This window comes from Austrofundulus limnaeus, unplaced genomic scaffold, assembly GCF_001266775.1.
Source record: "Austrofundulus limnaeus strain Quisiro unplaced genomic scaffold, Austrofundulus_limnaeus-1.0 Scaffold10, whole genome shotgun sequence".
Lineage (NCBI taxonomy): Eukaryota > Metazoa > Chordata > Actinopteri > Cyprinodontiformes > Rivulidae > Austrofundulus > Austrofundulus limnaeus.
Genome location: NW_013952412.1, coordinates 3,721,715 through 3,742,809, shown reverse-complemented (window position 1 = coordinate 3,742,809; position 21,095 = coordinate 3,721,715). Strand labels below are relative to the sequence as shown.

The following is a 21,095-nucleotide window of genomic DNA, read 5'->3' as shown; positions in this document are numbered from 1 at the left end:
TCTGTGATCTCATTGGGATTTTTCAAGGGAGGCCTGGGCCTGAAGGCAGCCTAAACATTAAGGTTTTTATAATTGTTCCTCCAGAAATTTAAAGTTATTTTGTTTACAAAAATAAATAAATAAATAAATTCTTGATTTAGGCTTTGTTGTGAAATATAAGCTATTATCTACAATTATTAAGTAAAATTGACTTTTACAAACCTTATTATGCTATGCAGGGGAAGGTTAATAAGGGTTCAGGAAAAGGAGGAGAGAATCAACATAAAAAATAGGAAGTGGAAAACGGCAGAAAAGGTGCTGATTGTGGGGTGCAGTGAAATTTGGGGGTAGGGTTGATATTTTGCTCTTTCCCATCAAATCCTGGCTGAAACAAAAGGCCTCACTTAAGAGCCAGGGACCAGAAGATGTGATAAGGTAATGATAATGTAATGAGGACCAATCATGMGCCTGAACTAAGAGCAGGGCCTCTTAATTTGTCTTCAGTGCAGTAGTTCAGTGTCATAATGATAGCTTTGAATTAGAGTGATGATGTGACACATGCAAAATAAATTAATCTTTTAGCTCTAAATAAAAGAGAAATAATAAATCTAAATTTCTTGAAAAAAAAAAGGTCATAAAAAGTGCCACATTAAATATACATACAGTATTTGTTAGCAGATCTTAGCCATATTTGAACTGTATTAAAAGCTTTTATTTTAATAAACAAAATGACTTGGTTAAAAAAATAGAATGAAAAAAAAAGAAAAAAGAAAATGACAATATCGAACTCTACATTGTTTTTGCATCAGAGCTATAGTAGAACAAACTGCTTGCTTCTACAACCCCTTTTCCCTTGTTAGCAAATAGAAATAAAGATATTTATTTTATCTTGTTTACTGGCTGGCTGATAAGCTCACTGAATATATAAAAATGTGAGTTATAGTTATTGATCAACAGTCAGTGATCCCTCATGGCATTTGTGAAAATGAATAGTTTTCTCCCTCTGTTGCCTTTTGACTTTACACTGCAAAGGCAGTGACAGCAACTGTGTATAATCAATAGTTTCACCTTTTAGTTTGCCACCCAATAACAGCAGAAATTAAACACAGCTGGTAGAATGTTGCTAATGGGTGAGATTTCTTCTTATTATCGCCAATACATTTCTAAAAATATGAATGTGAATGTAAGAAATTTAATCTTAATGAATAAGATTTTTAAAAACTAAATCAGATGCAAAATTAAAGACAGAAACTAACGACATTATTAAAATAAAGTGATGGTACAACCACTGAAGATCTGGTTTTGCAGTATTACTTTGACAACATACCTCAATAGTGAACTGTTTTCTCTTGAGCTTAAAGGCCAAGTCTTTGTGGTCAGGGAGTTGACTCGCCAAACAGTTTAGATGAGGCACCTGGTGTACGTGCAGCAGACCTGCAAAAGGCGCAAATTAAATGTAAAAAAAGTTTAACTGCAATCAAAACATGTCGTGTAGAAGATGTTCCTGCCTTGTGCTACAGTGTATGTTTTCCTACACCAATAGTAAACATTTTGCTATAGATTTGATGAGTACTCTCTCTCTTAAAGAGGTGAAAGAAAATTTCAGAATCTATTTGGCATTTATCATTTAAAAAAACTCTTATGWAGCTTCTTTATGCAGTGAGCTGTAGTATACTGTAATAAACTAAAGACRTGCTTTACCCACACATTTCATACAGAAAGATCTTCGAGAGACATTATTGAAACTGAGAAAAAACCACTTGTAGAAACTAAGTTAACGTAAAAGTGGAAAATTACAACAATTGTTTCAAAAGACAGATTTTAACTTTTCTATTTGGGCATTCTTGCACACTTAGGTTTCCTAAAGCTTAAAATATAATGATAAAATTATATTTTTAACTATTTTTGTGAGAAAACATACAAGAACTTCCTGCAAAAGGACAAAATCTTTCTTTAACTCAACCCTCATTTTATTTCAGCACAGTTCCATCTCCACAAAACTGTATCCGTACTGTAAATGTGGGGCGGTATAAATAAGCGTGACACAGAAAAGAAGAGATCGAGGGAGTAATGGAGAAAAGAAGACAGACACAGAAAGTGGGGGATGGTGGGCTCTCTCCTCTGTGCACTTGGGTGATTTCCCCTTGCCTGATTTGCAGTGACAGGCTTCCCAGCATGCTTTGAGCAGCCCTGAACTGCTGCCGCAAACACGCGGGCACGCGCAGCCGCACGCACGCTCACACTCGCACCAGATGCGTTGGCACTCATCAACACACATCAAAACAATCACACACATAAACGTATTTCATAACCCACCAGAATTTGTACAGCTGGTTAAAACGGGGCAAGTGTATTTATTTTTGAACAGAACTTTCAAACAATATCAACAGCAGAATGCAGTAAAAACATTTTGCAGCATTTAAAAAAAAAAATGATGCATGACTAACTCTATATGCTCTAAGATGTTTAGGGAAACTGCATTCATAATATAAATGAATATAAAAGTCATAAAAATGAAATAAATTTCTGTCATGGAAATTTTTTTGAACACTTCCCTTTATGTGTCACAAATGGTGAGAGAAAATAAAAGGAAAAGCAAAAAGAAAAAAATAGAGTGGGAGAATTTGAGAATCACGGCTAAAAATATCTCTCTGGTTTTTACTGACCTTTATGTGTGGAGAGTGATAGAAAAGAGGAAAGTGAGGAAGAGGAAAAAGAGAATGATAAAACTGTGCAGAAAAAGTGGTGATGAACGGGGGAGCAAGAACAAACTCTGTTGACCTCCCCTTCTGTGTCTTAGTTTCTTTCTCTCCGAACGTCCCTTACCGGTGTCCTGCCTCCCTACTGAAAGCATTGCCCTCCATTTATTAGGAGAGCATGCTGGCCACGGAGACATTGAGCGAGGGATAGAAAGATAGAAGCAGAGAGGAAGAGAGAATGATGGTGAGAATATCGATTCCCTAGTGTTGGTCTGCTCTGCTCCAGAGCCTCAGGGGTATGGGACTGGGGATGGAGAGTGGGCGAGGCGAGAGGGAGAGAGCCTCTGCTGGAGGGGGGGTGGAGGCAGGGATGGAGCGGGTGAAGGTGCAAGGGAGAGAGGGTGTGTGTGTGTGGGGGGGTGTACAGCGTGGCAGCTGAATCCCCCCCGGCCTGTCTACTGAGGAGCACGTCTGATTGAGCAGCAGCACACTAACTCACACTGACAGCCTGGCCTGCAAGGGGGCTGCCCTGCCTCCATCCATGGCCCAGCCCCAGCTTTAATGCACTGCCTCTGTGTATTCCTGTGTATCTCTGATGGAAAAGAGATGGAAAGATAAGCGAGTGTGTGTTTTCTTACCGTGGTAGTCTTTGTAGAGTGGGTTAGTCTCTCTCTCTGAGCCTTTGAATGATTCCAGGGCTATGGCATTGTCGCACAGCCTGGTTATGCTGCCCATTAGAGCTCTGTCCTGTAGGATTGAGTGGGATCAAGATTAACGGAGGGAAATAGTGGGGGAGTTGTGGGGGAGTGGGGACACAAGCAGGTAATTAAAAGCCTCCTGACGGGCAATCGGTGTTGCAATTTAATTAGGTCATCATTTCCTGTGGCCAGGTCATATCTGCCCATGGCTTATATGTGAGAAAGATGAGGTACTAGAGTCACACAGGTCGGTCAACGTAAGTCAGGCAAATGGACATACGCATTACATCCATCATGCACCCTAAAAAGAGAATGGGAACATTTAAATGAGCAACATGCTTACATCTTTTAGCTTAAAAGATCTCTGACAGAAAGGCTAATTGCTGGTGCAAGATTTAAAATCTGTGTAATGTAGGACAAGACTGAAACTGCAGCATTACAGGCTTGATGTGGAGAGCTCCCCCTACTGGTGAGGTCTGTGACAAATGAGAAGTGAAAACTAGACTATAAAGAATGGGGGGAGAAATATAGGTAGAAAGTTAAAGGAATACAGGGGATGGGAAGGAGAAAGAGGGACATTGGGACAGAGGGAGAGGGGTGTCCTGCATTATTAATCACTTTCCCTCCTGAATCATTCACGTCCCCCTCTCTGTGTCGGCTGCCACTGCCTAATGCAGTTTTCATGCCTTCATGTCTTTTCCCCACACTTTCTTCGTTCCTTTTCATTTTTGTCCTACTTTTAAAGTATGCATATCCCAGCAGTCAGTACCACAGTCACTGGAAGGAGTATCTTCGGTAACTTGTGTGTTGCAATTACAGCCAATATAAGAGTTTGGATACAACAAATTATTCAAAAACATTAATACCACCGTGCGACCAGAGGAATCTACATGAGAAAAATGCCAACTAAACATATTCTGTACTGCTCTGTGAAGGCTATAATGACTCTTTATTACATACTTAAATAAAGAGATGTGGTTTCTTGGCAAAGAGTCAACTCTTTCAAAGTCAAACAGATTCAAATTGTCCACTGCAAGCAGCTCAGTAAACTGGCAGCAGGGCAGAATGAGGTCAGAAAGACATGCACGTAGTCAAAGGCTCTTTTAGAAAAGCTTATCTCAATTATATAGGGTTATATATAAATATTTTTAGCATTTTTTAAATTATTAATAAATGACTTCAAAAGTTATATCTATTCTATGCAATTATTCTTAAATGGTCAAAAAAAAGTCTTGAGCCCCACGCCCCTGCTGGTGGGGGCAAAATTGTTTTTTTTTTTTCTTTTGCTTTCTTTATTAACCAAAGTTCTCATAGGTAAACATAGACATGTGTGGTATCTATAGAAATGTCAGAATCTTGATGGATTTTATAAATACTTTTTTTTTCAGAAACACAGTAGAATCTGTTATTCTCAGGTGAATTTAGTTTGAAACCACCAACAAATTTTGTCCAAGCCAATAGAATAATTCAGCATTAAGTAACGAGATAAGTAACCAAAGAAGTGGGGGGGGGGGGGGGACCCTCAACGTTACAACTCAAAACAAAAATGCATCTTCTGTTGGAAAAAAAAAGGCAAAGTGCTGATGTGACTCAGCTTGAGCCTGGACCTAAAAATCGAAGGGTAAAGATCTGAAAATGCATGTGAACTTAAACCACCCCCTGTTCAGTTATGTTTAATTTTAAATGATTCTGYCAAGATGAGAGAAATCTTCAGAACGAAAGAAGTGAAAGGTTTGTAGAATCATTCCCAAGATTTTCAGTCTCTGCTGACCAAGGTGCTTTACTGGTTATAAGTGAAAGGTCTGAACAGTTGCATAGTTGAGAAATATCAGTCATTAAGAAAAAAAAAAACCTGCACATTTTTTTGTTTGTTGTGTGGACACCCWTTTCTTTTATTTCCCGACATTACGAACACCCATAATATTCTATAGGCTATTGTGAGTGTCCACACAACAATAAGAAAGAAAAGCATTTAGTTTAAGAAAAGTGTGGAGAAAAATGTTGAAAACTTGAAAGCATCAGAAGATTTTGGTCTGTACTGTATTTAGAAGCATTTTTAGAAGAACTGTATTTCAAGTTTGTGTATAAACTGGGTGTGGTTTCAGGACATAGTATGRAGAAGGAGAACCAAGCTAGGGCATGCCTAATTAATGTTTCAGATGGGCTGTGGCACTAGGCTACTGTGGGGAGGCTTTCAGTGAGTTGCTCAGCTTCCTAAGCTGCTCAATAATGGATCAAGTATTGTAGACTAGTAGCTGTGGGCTAGCTGGCCATGGCTGCACTATTTCAGCCAGCTAAACCACAGCAACCAGTCTAGACAATCTTCCAAAGGCCATACTCTCATAACCAAACTATCTTTAATGTGCAACGGCAGAAATATGCTCTGTCAAAATGTCAGTTGTTAAAATATTAAAAGGTAAAATTATTATCAAGTTGAGATGAGCAAACTTCACATATTGGTGATCCTAGTCGATCAATCAAAATACTTTAATGTAATAACATCAAGTTAGATTCACATTGGTGGGCTAATCATAAGGTCGTAACATAACAGCCGCTAATTACCTCCATGTTGGCTTCATCACCAAACACCTGATTCAGTCCAAAATTTCCCCCCTCTCCTTTTTCTCATCTCATTCACTTCTCTCCCCAGGGTGGAGAAGGGGGTAGGGGAGTGGGGACAGATTAAGGGTTGGGAAGCCTGACCAGAGTGGGACAGGGGGACCGCTCCCACCACAGCTGACATCTGCTAGTTAGCCACTCTACCTTTTTTTGACTAGGCCAAGCCGCCGCGCACTGTGCGCATAGGCCTGGAGCCAGAGCGTGTTGTGACAACACAGCTGTTCTCCAAGTTAAGCACTGACCTATATCTTTAAATAAAGGGATAACAAATAAAACAGTGACAATGCTCTTGTAAATGAGTACTCTGAGTGGTTATAGAGTGGCCAGGTTAGTTCAGTATAAAGATGGCTTTTGTGGTGAGAGTGCCTCGATGGCTGACTGTCTGGGGGAGGGCTGTGGGCTGCCATATGCCTCAGCAGATGACTCCACCTTCACACTGAGAGGCCAGACTGGACACAGACACACGGACTCATAGTCCAATCTACCCCACCCACAAACTATAAGAAGCAGTTTTTATAATTATGTCTTTAAATGGCTTAGCTATAGACCTTGTAGAAACTTCTAAATATCTTTCGGTATTGTCATTGATCAAAAGTTCTCCTTCAAATGTCACAATGTCCACATTTTGAACAAACTGAAGCTAAAACTAAGATTTTTCTTTAGAAATACTTCATGTTTCCCTCTCGAGGCTCGCAAACATCTTGTGTGGCCAGCTCTCTGCATCTGTTGGATGTWGCTTATTATGGAGAACTCTGATTTATAATAAACTGTAAACCYGTCACACATCCCTGTACTCACTGGTAAACTGGCCATCATTATCTACCTTCTATACTGACTTTTATATTGGTATACCTTTATTTACAAACCTGTCCTGGGTTTGCTGCTTCCCTATAYGTTACAAGATGTAACAAAGACAGTACAGTCATAGCCACCTTCGTTCCCAGGATTTTATTTCTTTCAGTGTTCCCTTAGTTTGCACAGAACTTAGAAAATAGGTCTTCTCCTATGATGCTCCAACTTTCTGAAATTCACTGCAGAAAGAACTGAAACTGTCCAGTTAAACGTCAACTTAGTGTTTTATGATTTTTATATAATTCATGTTATTTGTTTGTGTTACAGATCTCTCTTGTAAATACCTGTCTGAATGAGATTACCTGTCTAAATAAAATTAAATAAATWAAAAAMTAACAGTAAAATKTCATTAGCACAAACACATAGTACAGCCTCAAGTGACTAAAATAKGACATATTTAGATGCCCCTGAATGAAAAGTCCACTTAATGGGGTTGGTTGGGGAGGGATATAAAAAGCGAAATACCTGAATCATGACAGGGTAACAAAAACATAAGCCTATTGGCCAAATATCAACCAGTGCACACAGATATTTTGAAATGAAATTCTGAATTGTTCTGGTGAAAACTACAAGATGATGGTTTGGGACGCTGTTATATATTTTTTCAAGAGCAAAAAACGTTGTCTATAAACTCTCACAAGCTGTCTACATATGTGTCAAACACAAGCTTACCTGAATGAGATGCGAAGGTAAAGTAACCACAGCAACTGATAGTGATGACCTCATTAAGGCACGCAGTCCATAGAGAAAAGTAGTAAGGGCGTGGCGGTGTTTAGGGTTGTCATGGCAACTCAGGTCATCACCCCACAAAGATGAGCCAAGAGCGTGAAGGCCAACACGCAAGATGTTACGTGACTTTGACTGTGAGACGCAGAAAGAGGAGAAAACATTTGTAAACGAATCAAAGCCATGAGAACACACGGAATATGCACTAGTGTTGAATTAACAAAGAATGGCATAATTCTCAGTATGTTCCCAAAACTGCTTTAAAACAACTTCAAAAGCATGTTCCTGTTTTAGGTCGTATTCCTAAACTATGAGTGAGAGCAACTGGACAGTCTGCTTAGCAGCACAGACGATTGGTTCCCAAACGTGACTGGACACAACTGCCCAATCACAGAAGCCATCTGACACATGCACAATGGACCTGTCAGACAGGCTTCCAATATGGCCGCCACCCAGAAACCCCAGCACATTCTTGGCACAACAGCTCTGTGCTGCAGCCAAGGGGGCCTGGGTAAGGGTGGAGTGCCTTGCCTTGAAACCCCGTTACTCCACCACAAGGGATGAACTGTAACCAACTCTGCTGAGGACAGACAAAAAGTGTCCAAACAGTGGTGGGATATATATCACAGAACCTGAGATAATGGAGGTGTTGTCCAAACTGTGAGAGGTTTCTAGCCTTTAGTACAATTGCCTTTCATTTGGAGTTTCTTTAGGATGGTTCTTGATTACTGAAGAGAAAGCCAAGAACGATCAACAAAACCCTGGTTTAAAATCTGCTCACTTTTCGTGTGTGTCCAACCTTTTGTCTTCTTTAGACCTCCCCTCCTATTAGTGCAACTCTCTACAAAATCTCTTTAGCTCCACTCAGAATTGCTTCCTTGCTTAGCTTTATGACCTAAGCTTCATTTGGATGCAGAGCATTATCAAAGGGATCTAAGAAAAATAAACGCCATTGTTTCATGGCAGTTTCCCGAAGGACTTTCAAACTGCACTTTCCGTGATATATCATCAGCGTTATATCTCTATACATCCATTTACTGGAGTGTTTGGATTATGTATATATAAAGCATAGTCACAACAGGTCATGTCTTTTATTTGTTCAGCAGTTTTCTTTTCCCAGCACAGGTTTCAAGAGCGGCAGAATTAAAAATCTATTTATGTGTCTGAAACCCAGCAGTAGGTAACTGCAGTAACATGACTGTTGCTGTAGCAATATCAGAATGGGAGGCCAAACTTAACCCCTTTTGTTTAGCCTATAGAAAAATCAAGGAACGGAGCCAGTAGAGTCTAGCCATGAACCAAAGGCCAGACATGCAGACTAAAACAAGTCTAGGATCATAAACCAATCAGATGATTTCTGATGTTTCTCACTGCTGTTACAGCCATCTGAGAGTCTCCAAAACCTACACTAAAGACAAGACACATCTTTGTTCCAAATTAATTTCTTACAAAACACTTTTAATTTTTTGTTTGCATAATGTTATTAGTTCACAAAAGCTGAAAAATAAACCAGTGCATCCATATTGGGCCGTTTTGTGCCAGCGCCCATGTGGCTCTGTGCTGGTCTGCATTCCTGGACTGTGCCAACAGCATGTCAGGTGGTCACACTGCTTTAATGATGTCAGCAGTTAATCTGGTGTTTGAGTGACAGCTCTCAGGAGGGGAGGTGGGGGGTAGAGGAGGTAAATCTCATGTGTGAGTGACAGGGGGAGAGGTGGCTCCAGGTGACAAGCAGAGCGGTCACAGAAAGTAGGTGAATAAGTCACACAGACATGTAACCGTGCAGTCACAAAGAGACTTTTTTGAGCTGCTGCGACAAAACAGAAAAAATATATTTAAGGATGTGGGGAATTTAAAGTGTGAGGAGGCCGCATCTAACATATTGCATATGGACATGGGTATTATTGATTTAGGCATTCTATAAAGGACATATGCAGATATACAGCATGTCAGACACACACAGGCCATGCTGAGAAGATGAAGTTGGGGTTTCGAGGTAAGTGGTTAAAATGTGAAAAATACATAAATGTACATTTAGCTTTTTTTATAATCTGGCTTGCCTTTTAAGAATTGCTTTTACAATATGCATAATATTTTAATAACAATGATAATTTACTCAAACCAGATCTATAGCCTTAATTGGGTTTTTCACCAGAAAAAAAATCTTGTGAAACTGCTTTTTGTGCTTTTTATCAATACATACATTTTGCATGGATTTATTAAATTACTAATTTAAAAAAACAATTGTTGCTAAAGCTTGAATGCTATTTATTTTTTCAAATAATTACCAATCTGAAAAGGGTTGTTGCTTATTATTAGGAGCAGAAAAATATATATACCAAATGAAGAAAAAAAAAACATTTATTTAGTTCTTCTTACCATGGGGGCTGCCAAATTAAAGCCCTCTCTGTGTATGACCTCCTGAAGTGACTTCAGTAAGGCAGCGTAAGACTCAAGCATGGGACTGGAGAGACAGACAAGGACACAGTGAAAAAAAAAAGACATCAGGAAGAGACTCAAAATGTTTACCTAAGATGTATACACCATCACTGGAGCATTAAAACACTGGACCTAGCTCATCACTGCTACAACCTAATTCTCAACGACTGTAGTAAGCTCCTCCTGACTGTGCTATTCTGAAGCCACTGAAGCAGACAGAAAAAATATATCAAGAGATCTAATTAATTTATTTGGTTGATTAAATTACAACATGACTGGTTCTCTGTCAGCTCTCTGAGGATCTGATTGTGCCGAGACAGACAGACAGATGAGACGCACACATGCACAAACGTATACACAATGCAGACGAGAGGTGGGATTAATGGGCTGATTTCTAAAATGAACAGAGAACAGCATTTTGGTGTTTAATCAAGAGTAAGATGTGCTCCACTGACAAGGGGCATACAGTACCATGAGAGCAACATTTAGCAACAGTCAAGGTGATGGATGACTGCTGAGTCTCTGCACCCCCTGTGAACTTAGAGGATGGCCAATAATAATGTTAACCCCATCTTTTTACACAGAAACCTCCACTTAAGAATGCCTCACCATTGTAATGACCACTCTGTAGTGATTCTCAGTGGGCTGCTATGTCAGCTGTCAATTCAACCTGCAAGCTACAAAAGCTGATACACATAGGTTGGTCACACGCCAATTGCCCTGCATAAAGAACAGAAATACACCCTTGTGTTGATTACACTTGGCCAAGTATATCAATGAACTCCATTTCAGTTATTCAGCACAACAATGGTGCCTCCTGACCCTGCTGTGGCTAATGATAGATCTGGATTGGTGAAAGAGGGACACCTACCCTTTACGGCCTCTCTGCCCATGCCCAAGGTCTGAGCTGGGGGGGGAGGATGGTGTGACAGGAGGTTGCCTCTGGTTGGCAGCCATTGTGTAGGATAGCATTGTATTTTAACTACCCCTACTGAGCACTGCTCATTCAGGTACCAAAGAGGTCTAGGTGCTTAGCTACGGGGGCTAGAGCGTCCGCTAATTAGGATCATACACGAGTAAACGTCTTTATCTCAGCCCTCCTCTTTCAGCTTGGAAAGAAAGACGGAGGGAAGGGGGATGCTTGGTCTTAAACAACAGGATCTGTATCACCTAGAGAGCAATTTGTGCCAATTATGCCTTCAAGTGAAACGGAGCAATTTAACAGCTAGGGTATCAACATGGGGCAGTGGACACGTGCAAGGGGGTGTAGCCTGCACTGGAGTTTGTGTGTTGCGTGTGTAATGTGCTGAGTGTGTGTACGTGTATTTGTGTCGATAACTGGGCGGGAGTTGGGACACAATGGTGCTGTGCAGGTGTAGTTTCCAGCTGTCAAAACGTCTGTAATATCTGTAACCCATTCACATGTTTCAACAGAACTACTGTATCACTTTCAGTCACCACTGTATAACACAACGCAATGTTTTTGTCTCTATATTTCAGTCATTAAATATCAATATGTTTTATGTAATAGAATATCCATTTTTGTCCACAGCATATGCTGCACTCTTGGAAAAACCTCAAACCGAACACTCGCAGCATTTAATGTGTTTGCACAGGCGTTCTGTTTAACAGTCTCTGTTTGCTGATATAAAGAATGACGGCTCCTCTAAAGCCTCCTCCAACATCCTCTGTGCTCCAGATTGCTGTATTTACCCAGTGCATGTGAGTGTGCCTTCGTGTGCCCTTGTGTGTTCAGCAGCACTCTTTGAGTAAAGAGCCTGCACAACCTCTGAACCCTAAGTACACTCAACGTAGGAGAAATCAAACAGACGCTGAGCAAACAAGACCCTTATTTGAATAGACAACCTTTCTGAGAATCTGAACAACTTAACTAATACATGTAACTTAAAACAGAAATATGTTTTGGGCAATAACACTGTGATTTAGGATTTAAAATATATTTTCAAGTAACAAGTGAATACTTTAAATGTATTCAAGTGAGTGATTGAAGTGAGAAAAATTAACTTTTAAAATGACAAATGAAGTATAACGTGTTTTTTTCAACAATACTAAAATATTTTAAGTTGAATCAATGAATCTCATCACCTTGGGTTGTTTTCTGCATCTAGAGGTAATAAAAACCTTCTATTGAAGCTGAAACAATTGATTGATTAGACTGATGATACACAAAACACTGGTTATTTATATCTAATTTTATAATTTAACATGTTCAGTCAATTTCAAGCAAGCATGATATTAACTCATTTGAGCTTCTAAAATTGAAGAACTAATGATTCACTTCTATTTTGATATTGTAGTTATTTAATCTAATGTTTCAGTTCAAATTGTTTGTCACCAAAGATTTTTATAATTAACAATGAGGCTTTGTTAATGCTTTATACTGATATTATACATACAAAGCAAATTTTCAAAAAAAGCAACACATTATTTAGTTAATAAAGTTGTTTGTTGCAGCTGAAAAAAAGCCTAACACAGCTCAATCTTCCCAGTTTCCACATGCTGTTATTTAGATTATATACATATATAGCATGTATTTTTTAACTTAATACAGCAGGTCTGTCTTTCTGTAAATATTGGTTTACATAGATATTCAGAACACACTGTTATGTTTACTTACATGTGTTCTGTGAATTAAGTCTTTTTTTATACAACGTTTTGTGAATGATGTCATGCTGGTGTGCCTGTGTTCTCAGGATTTTGTCTCATTGGTTTCTGTGTATTCTGTAGATGATGTCTTGTTGCTCTACCTGTGCATGTTCGATGGTTGGGAGAGATGTTCTGGAAGGCAGAAGCGGTGGCACTTTGTTGCCTGACGAATTTCTGGCTCCATTGTCTTTGAGACATCATAGTAGTGACCAAATCGGGAAGAGGATGCCAGGGCGCTCTGTAAGAGTCAATAAATCAGGATTTTTTTTAGTTAAACATGGGAGTAAAAAATTTATTAATGAAAAATAGAGCTGCATCGAGGATTGGCCTGTGACCTCCACCAACTAATATTCAGACTGACCAGCAATAAGCTGTGATTGGCCAGTCAAAATCAAAAGACCTAGTATTGTTGTTTTTTTTCACATCACAGCAGATTTACAGGCAGCTGCCTCCTGAAATACAGCTCATCTTTCCTTGTTAGAAAAGGTTTTAATGGTTGGAAAAACAAACATGAAGTTAGCATGCCAGAGCTGTACTCATTTTGAAATTCGGTATTGGCTCACAAAACCCAAATCAGTGCACCTCTAATGAAAAAAGTATGTTTTAACGTTGTCACACAATATCGCTTTAAAAAATAGATTTAAACAACTGGTTTGAAGCAGTTCATTTAAAGATAACTTTGTTTTTGTCTCTCTAAGGTGGTAAATGCATGTACTTTTCAACACTATGGTAATGCAATTGCATTGTTTATGGGTCATTCCTCAACATTCCTTCAGCGGAGAAGTTAAATAACCACTACGACCAGGCTCTTAATCATTTCTTCACATAAATGTCCACTTCTGGTTGTGAAAGCAAACATGTCAGGGAAGCAGAGGAAGGCGGATGTTTTCCTGCAGCTGAAAGAGAAAGTTTTAGCTCTTCTTTCTCGATGAAACCAGGGATTCCATTGTTGGAGGGGCCCTTAATCTACTCCTAATCTGGATTAGGGCCCCTGGTGTGTCCCTCTCCCAGCAGAACGAAGGGGTCAGTGAGGCAGGGGGGGGGTCAGGGGCTCATCTTCTCTTTGTGAGATAGGCAACCCGCTTAGCGTTCCATCCCCGCCCTGACGGCCTCACCTTTGATCTGATGTCTTCATCAGCAGAACAACACAGTGGGTCATGCCAGGAGAGGTGTGTGTAAGGGGAAAGTAAGCGCTGACTCTTGTGGTGAATTTGGGATGCAAATCCTTTGGTGGGGCTTACTTGTGGTTTGTAAAGACGATTTTACAGGGGAAGGGGGGAGAGGTGAGGAAAGGACACAGATATAAAGAAGTTTCCAGAGAGAGAGAAAGAGGGAGAGGATCCCCAGGGACACACTGTGTGCTGTTAATCCACATAGCGATATGGATTATAGACCGACGGGGGTAGACTGCAGAGAAGTAGAAGGAGAAGTTCCCCTCTCCTCAAAGCGGAAGAAAGAGTGTAGAGCTGCCGACCCTAGCAGGGGGAAAGGCAGGGATTTAGGGGAAGACAGAGGCGCAGGTCTGGGTCATAGGGTTGAGCGAGCAGACACGTCAATGCACAGTATCCTTGTTTCCCAGGCTAAGCAGGGGTGCAAGCGTGTGTGTATGTATGTGTGTATGTGAGTTGGGGACCAGTGAAAAGCCTACCTATTGCCAGCTAAGTGTGAGTAATCTGGTGCAGCTCTTAAAAGAGAGGTTGAGGCCTCATTCACTGCAGAAAGGAGTTTAGAGGCTGATGGGTTTAGTGGTCGAGACAATTGTCAAACCACCAACAGCAGAGATCCAGTACTGAGCATTATCATCCCATCATTAAAACAGACACATGTTCTTAACAAGGGTCATCAAAAATGTGGTTTTATTCTACTATATCAAATGGGGAAAATGGCTAAAGCAAAATTAACATTTGGTATAGATTTTTTTTATAAAAGTGCTTTTTTTCTTTGATTACCTGCACTTTAGGAAGATTCTGATAGCGCCAGGCAATATTCATTGCATCCAAATTGCCTGAGGACTCACAAGGCAACCTGGGCTGTTCCAGAGGTTTGTGAATAACCACATCATCCAAGATGGGAGCTGGGAGTTCCTGAACAAAGAATAAATAAATAAATAAATAAATAAATAAATAAATAAATAAATAAATAAATAAATAAATAAATAAATGCTATTAAAATTATATTAATGTGAACTGCAAAAATAATATCTAAATATTATTTTAGTAAAAGAGTCAAAAGCAGGCAGACGTCGACATTTTGATTTTTTCTTTTGTGGACAAAAAAAGGTCATGTGATAATAGAAACATGAATATATTATTTGTAGTGAAGCAATTAAAAATCAAAACAATGCCATAAATAGACTTAACAGAGTATGCAACAACTTGGGACAGAAGATAAATGGCCAACAACAACGAACAGCAGACAGTTTCAATTAAATTCATGTCCAAGTTAATAAGATGGAATCACTGTCACTCATTCTTTAAAAAGTTTTAAAAAACTCCCTCCATCTTAAAATCAGGTAATACAAACAAAAGAGTGATTTAAGCTAAAACAGTGCAACTTCTCTTGTGTAACTTCTCCACGTTAAGGTGACACAGAAAGACAGTTTTAGCATCTGAAGATAATATTCTGCAAATGTAATTGTGAAAACACTAAAGATCCAATAATTTCCCACTGGGAATCCCCCCCCCTCTCCTAATAAGTCTTTGAAATGCAAAGAGAGGGTGAGGCTATGAATCCTCCGACTATCAATCAGTGGGAGAGAAGCAGCTCCCTCACCCTGCTCCTCTTTACTGGTTGGCAGGCAGCTTCTGGGACTATGGTCCTCTTCAGGGATTGATAGGCCGAGAAACATTTCAACAATGCCACAATCATGCCATCCTCGACCCCTCAGATACCCCCATTGACCCTAACACATGTGAGGAAAGCTGTGTGTTTAACTATACAGTGAAAGCTGATTTTCTTGTGACAAAATCAAAAAACTTAAAAAAATAGCGTTCTACATCTTTTGTCACTAAATAGTACACAAAAGTCTTTCAAAAGTTATTTTCTGATAGAATAAATGTTGACAGTGCTAAAGAAAATGCGCTGAGGCCATTTTGACATCATTGTGATTGGCTTGTCAAGTCATGTAGTTAGTACAGTACACATTCATTGCAGTACAACTGATTTCTTTTCTGATATATCCAAACTGATGGTACCTCTTCACATACCTGTAAAATGTCATCTGGGTTATCTTGTGCCGTTGCCACAAAAAGTTCATGTCGACAAACAACTCCTTCTGCCAGAAAGTACTTCAAGATCATGCGAGAGTAGCTATCATATCGGTCCTCCTCTAAAAAGAAACAACAATCAGATATTTTGCATTAGAAAAAAACTTCAGTGCTTTACTGTTAACATGTGTGTAACATTTACTATAAACATTTACTAGCTATTGACTTCTCTTTGATTAATTTGGACACCTCAGCACATGTCTGGCAGTTCATGGCCACATCAGAGCCGCTGACTATAATTGATGTAAGGGTCACATTCTATCTACCTTTTGCAGGCAACATATGAAGCAGCAATTGACATGGCACATGAACATAGGCATTTCTATGGGATGTGACTATCAAAGTGAAGAGATGACATCTTTCAGCCCTCTTGTTCATCTATTAACAATATTCCTGTCTAGTTTCACCTATCACATTCCCAGTCAGCAGCAGAGGTGGAGACACCTGCCCAAAGCATTTACCCAGGTCTTCCCACAAAGTGGAAAGGTGCCTCAATGATCCGGACAAGTAGAGGCAGAAGGTGGATGTGATAGTGGTACTCAAAATGCTTCCTGACATCTGGCCCATTTGAATCTCTGTACTTTTGTTTGCCTTCTTAAGGACGCCATTCACAACAAGTCTACTTTTTGAAAAGTAAATTGTACTTTTCAACTCTGAAGATGAACTCCTGCTTAAGACTTGATATGACAGAACAATTCTATAGGTAGCATTACGACTCAGTGGCTAGCACTGAAACCTCACAGCAAGAAGGTCCTGGGTTCAATCCCCGGTTCGGACCTGGGGTCTTTCTGCGTGGAGTTTGCATGTTCTCCTCGTGCTTGCATGGGTTTTCTTTGGATACTCCGGTTTCCCCCACAAAATATGTACAATAGGTTGCCTTCAGGCCCAGGCCGCCCTTGAAAACAAGATCTGTGATCTCAATGGGATTTGCCTGGATAAATAATGGTAAATAAATAAATATAGAGCAAGATCATTTCCATTACATAGCCTTTTGTTTTGTACATAACAGCCACCCAACAATTCTATATCCATACCCGAATGCAAGAATTATAAAAAAAAATTACTATCATCATGATTAAATCCAGCTGAGCAGGGCACATAACTCTGCCCAGCATGCCACTGCTGCTTCCTGTCACTGTCACACTTTTGTAAAGATTTCATAGGCTTTTCTTCACAATGACAAACAGTGGGCACATGAACAAAGGCAGCAGTGACAGTTGAGGTAATGAGCATACAGCTGACAGCTTGGGAATGACATCCTGACGTGTCATCCTCGAACATTCGGAGAATTCCCCCCCTCCCTCCCACGTTACCAGTCCAAGTCCTCACCTACGGACTTCGRATGGCTCAGGAAATTCCACGGCTCTTCAATTTGTTGTCGGTGGGGCTCCCTGTTCTCTTATTGATGGGTTTCTAGGTCAGCAGGCCTTTGTGGCTTTCAGCAGGCCCCACAAAGACTCCCAGATGGGCCCTCTCAAGATGGGGCCTATTGTGGTTGTGTTTCTATGGGAGCCTTACAAATGGAACCTCCAGGAGTCATTAGGCTGTTGAGGCAGGGGGTATGAGGAGGAGGCGGGAGGTGGTGGGCTATAGCAGCAACAGGGAGTGGGGGGACGGTCATATCTTTGAGGTAGATCAGTCACTCTGGACAGTCAGAATTTTTCTCCCTTTTTGATTTATTTAATTTTGACTGTTTGATAAAGGGAGGGATGCCTCCGTTTTATTTGCCTCGAAACAAGTAAGTGGGAGTGCAAAAGTTCTGAATCATATCTGTTAGAGCTGCAGGGCAAAGACAGAAAAGATCTAGGTCAGAATGTTTCCCAGTTGTATGTGTTTAGTGTACAACTTATTTCTCATTTGCAGTTCAGTTGCAAATGGATGCAGTAGGTAAGATGGAAATATAATCTAAAAGAAATGCTAAAAACACTGCTACATTTAATTCAGTTTCTATTTTGTATATTTATATACTGTCGACTCACAAGAGTTATTTCAGGCTGCTTCTCAACAAAAATAAACAAATCCATATTAAAATCTTGACATAAAGACCGTTGTTTTAAACTGTTTCTTTTAATAACATACTGTTTACTTGTCCTCATTAAAGTTTTATTATTTATATAAAGGAGCAGTAGCAAATCACTCTCAAAATCTATAAATAAGTCAAACACAATTGTTATCAGTTGTTTTTTATTGTCTTCTAGTTATTTTTCATTTAACACTTAATTTAATTTTCCTTGGTTGAAAATACCAATTAAGCCAACTGCATTGGAAAGTAATCCATGTGGCATTTGATTTGTGAGGAACTTAAGAGTAATTTGCATGCTCTCATGAACTACTAACACATTCTTTCATTCATGTACAGCACATAAAACAATTAGCATAAATATATACATTCTAATTCTAAAGACATCATAACCTAAAGGAAAAAGGCCATATATGATAACTATATTGCAAGCTGGGCAGCTTTGTTCATCCTCTTGCAAAACAAGAGATGAGAGATCTTCAGACAGCGACCATACTGGACTGATCCCCCTCTGGATGACAAATCAGAATGGACARCTCAAGACACTTCAAAGACAGACAATGACCAGTCTGATAATTTTATGTCTGTGTCTCACAAAACAGGCCATCGCGGCTAAAGGGGCAGACTGTAGGAGACGACCGCCTGAAACAAACACAAACAAACACACACTCCAAACTCCCCTCCCCTGCCTCATCACTGCCGTTCCACCCACCCACACAACGAAACAGACACACATTGTGTGCACACGCACCACTTTTTTTCAGAGACAAACACAAGAGAGAGTGCACACACGCATTTCACCTTTACTGTGTCTCTCATTACCAGATGAAACCAACCGTACATTGATTCACAAAATGGAAGGGAAGAACGCATTAGTGTGTAATCACTGACTCCTGCATCGATTGGGGGGATGAATTAAAGGGCAAAGCAATATCATCAGTTGGTATAGGCCTTGGCTACACACAAATTACAGCTTCAAAGGGAAACATGACTACCGTAACCTTACTGTCCACCAGTGCATATAGCCTAGCCTACTATGAATGATAATAATAATAATAATAATACAGTAGAAGACATTTAGGCCTCTATAAAACCCACTTACTTTTTATGCAATTCAGAAAACTTCTATAATACATCTGCAGATGAGCATATTAATTAAGGATTGAACTAAAAGTGTGAACACCTGGGAATCTAACAAGGGACCTTCAGGTCATTAGTCTATTTGTCAGTCTGCTAGAGAGTAACAGATTAACCACACTAAGCCTGTGAACACACACAGAGTAGGTTCCTGAAAAGTTGCCAATTTCACTTTTAAACATGGAGTAGATGTTTAGTAATGTTTTCAATGCAACTTCCTAAAAGCAATAATTCCTAAAACATTATCACTGAGAGTAAGGCAAAAAGCTTCTAAAAGAAAATTAATATTTCAGGAAAGACAATGGAAAATAGGCTTTGACTGCTTTGGTTTAAAAAGGTACTGACATTTAAACTGAAGTACAGTGTCAAATGTAACTGGACAAACAACATAAATAATACAGTTTAATTCTTAACATTGAACATAGTTAATTGATAAAACTTTGCCATAAATCCATTTTCTGCAGAGACAGGAAACATGGATGTCCCAGATCAATAGGTCTCTTTTTGTGCAGCTTCCTTTAGGAATTAATTGTTTGTGAATCACCGTCATAAATTTAGTCTYTTTGGTGAGACAAAGATTGCTTTCTCTAAGATCAGGTGCCAACTCAACAAATCAAACATATAATTAGAGTTGCACCGATTGCAGTTTTCTGGCTGATCACTGATCTTTACGAAGCCTGACCTGCCAATTTCGCTTTTTTTTTTTTACAACTCACTATGTAAGGTGTTATAAGGTCACAGTACACATTCAATGTTCCAATTTTATTTTAATGAAAAACATTGAACAATACACTTGAAACAGGACAAAATTGTTTTAACTGGACAACAACCCTCTCTCACAGTAAAGCAAAAGGGGGACAGTAGCCAATTATGCAGCTCTATACATTATTACAGTGTTTTGATTTGCTTTTGCATTTAGTTCTGCAGGAATATTACAAAATGTATGTGTTAAGCTAAGCATTTGCCGATAGGCAATTATGACAGTTTTCAGAATTCATCTCACTGCTTTTGTCTTCTGTTACACCACCAGTATACACACTAAGAACCTTGTTGTTAGTGTGTTTAAGAGGGTTTTAAACTAACAAAAATCTGTTTTTATACTTCAGGGTTAAGGGTTTGAGCCTTGTAGTAAACCTGCAACATATATRTGTTTTTTTAAATTATATCTTCTCTTTCTGTTACCACTACCTTGTTCTTAATTTGCTCTTCAAAGATTTAAAGTATTTATTGTCATATGCACAGATGAAACATGTTTCCCTGAGCAATGAAATTCTTACTTTGCCGTCCACAGTGAATGCCAAGAGACAACCAGACGAAAAAAAAAGCACTTAAAGGATACTAAGAAAGTAATAAGGGATGAAGGATAAAAAGACCACACTTGAAACAACAACAAAAAAAGAGACCAAACTAATAACATCAAAAAATGGAACAACACTATCAGTATTTAGAGTGTAATAGACTGAGGTGTGCAACAGGTAACTTGTAAACAAACTTGAAGCTTACAGAATTGTATATTGAATATGATTTGGATTATTTCAACCTTTTTTGCCTCTTTCTAAATATAGTAGATAAGATACTGTGTAGCATCTGTACCTTCTGCTTCACTGCTCCCAATTTTATATTCTCTCCTTGGTTCCAGTTAAATCAAATAAAACTTGGAGATTATGCTATTGTCAAYAACAAATAAACTACACTTAAGTGGCTATGACAGACAGTCACATGAAAAGTTATGACAATGTACAATTGTTGCAGAAATGGYGTTTTTTTAACTCGTCAAAAAACATTGCTATAATTGTGGAAAACAGTGCAACCTAATATGACTCATGTTGTTGTTGTTGTTGAATTGACATGAAAATTTGAAACACATGGCTCACCAATAAGAAGCACTGTTCCAACTGCTAACCCACCACCTGTTAATGAAAAAACAAAACAAAAACAAATCAGCAGCATTAACTAAATATTACCTACAATTTCTCTTTACTTTATTAGAAGT

The 21,095-nt window shown here is 39.2% G+C and overlaps 1 protein-coding gene across 3 annotated transcripts in view; it reads right to left on the bottom strand.

The window, feature by feature from the left end:
• Positions 1 to 21,095, bottom strand: part of elp4 (elongator acetyltransferase complex subunit 4) — a 102,741-nt gene that overhangs the window by 80,870 nt on the left and 776 nt on the right. For all 3 annotated transcript variants that reach the window (XM_014001879.1, XM_014001877.1, XM_014001878.1), the window contains exons 2-9: positions 20,977 to 21,012; positions 15,886 to 16,007; positions 14,629 to 14,763; positions 12,781 to 12,917; positions 9,953 to 10,037; positions 7,520 to 7,708; positions 3,317 to 3,425; positions 1,307 to 1,413 (exon numbers count right to left, since the gene is read on the bottom strand). In XM_014001879.1, the coding sequence (XP_013857333.1) occupies positions 1,307 to 1,413; positions 3,317 to 3,425; positions 7,520 to 7,708; positions 9,953 to 10,037; positions 12,781 to 12,917; positions 14,629 to 14,763; positions 15,886 to 16,007; positions 20,977 to 21,012 (920 nt within the window). The remainder of the gene's footprint in view (positions 1 to 1,306; positions 1,414 to 3,316; positions 3,426 to 7,519; positions 7,709 to 9,952; positions 10,038 to 12,780; positions 12,918 to 14,628; positions 14,764 to 15,885; positions 16,008 to 20,976; positions 21,013 to 21,095) is intronic.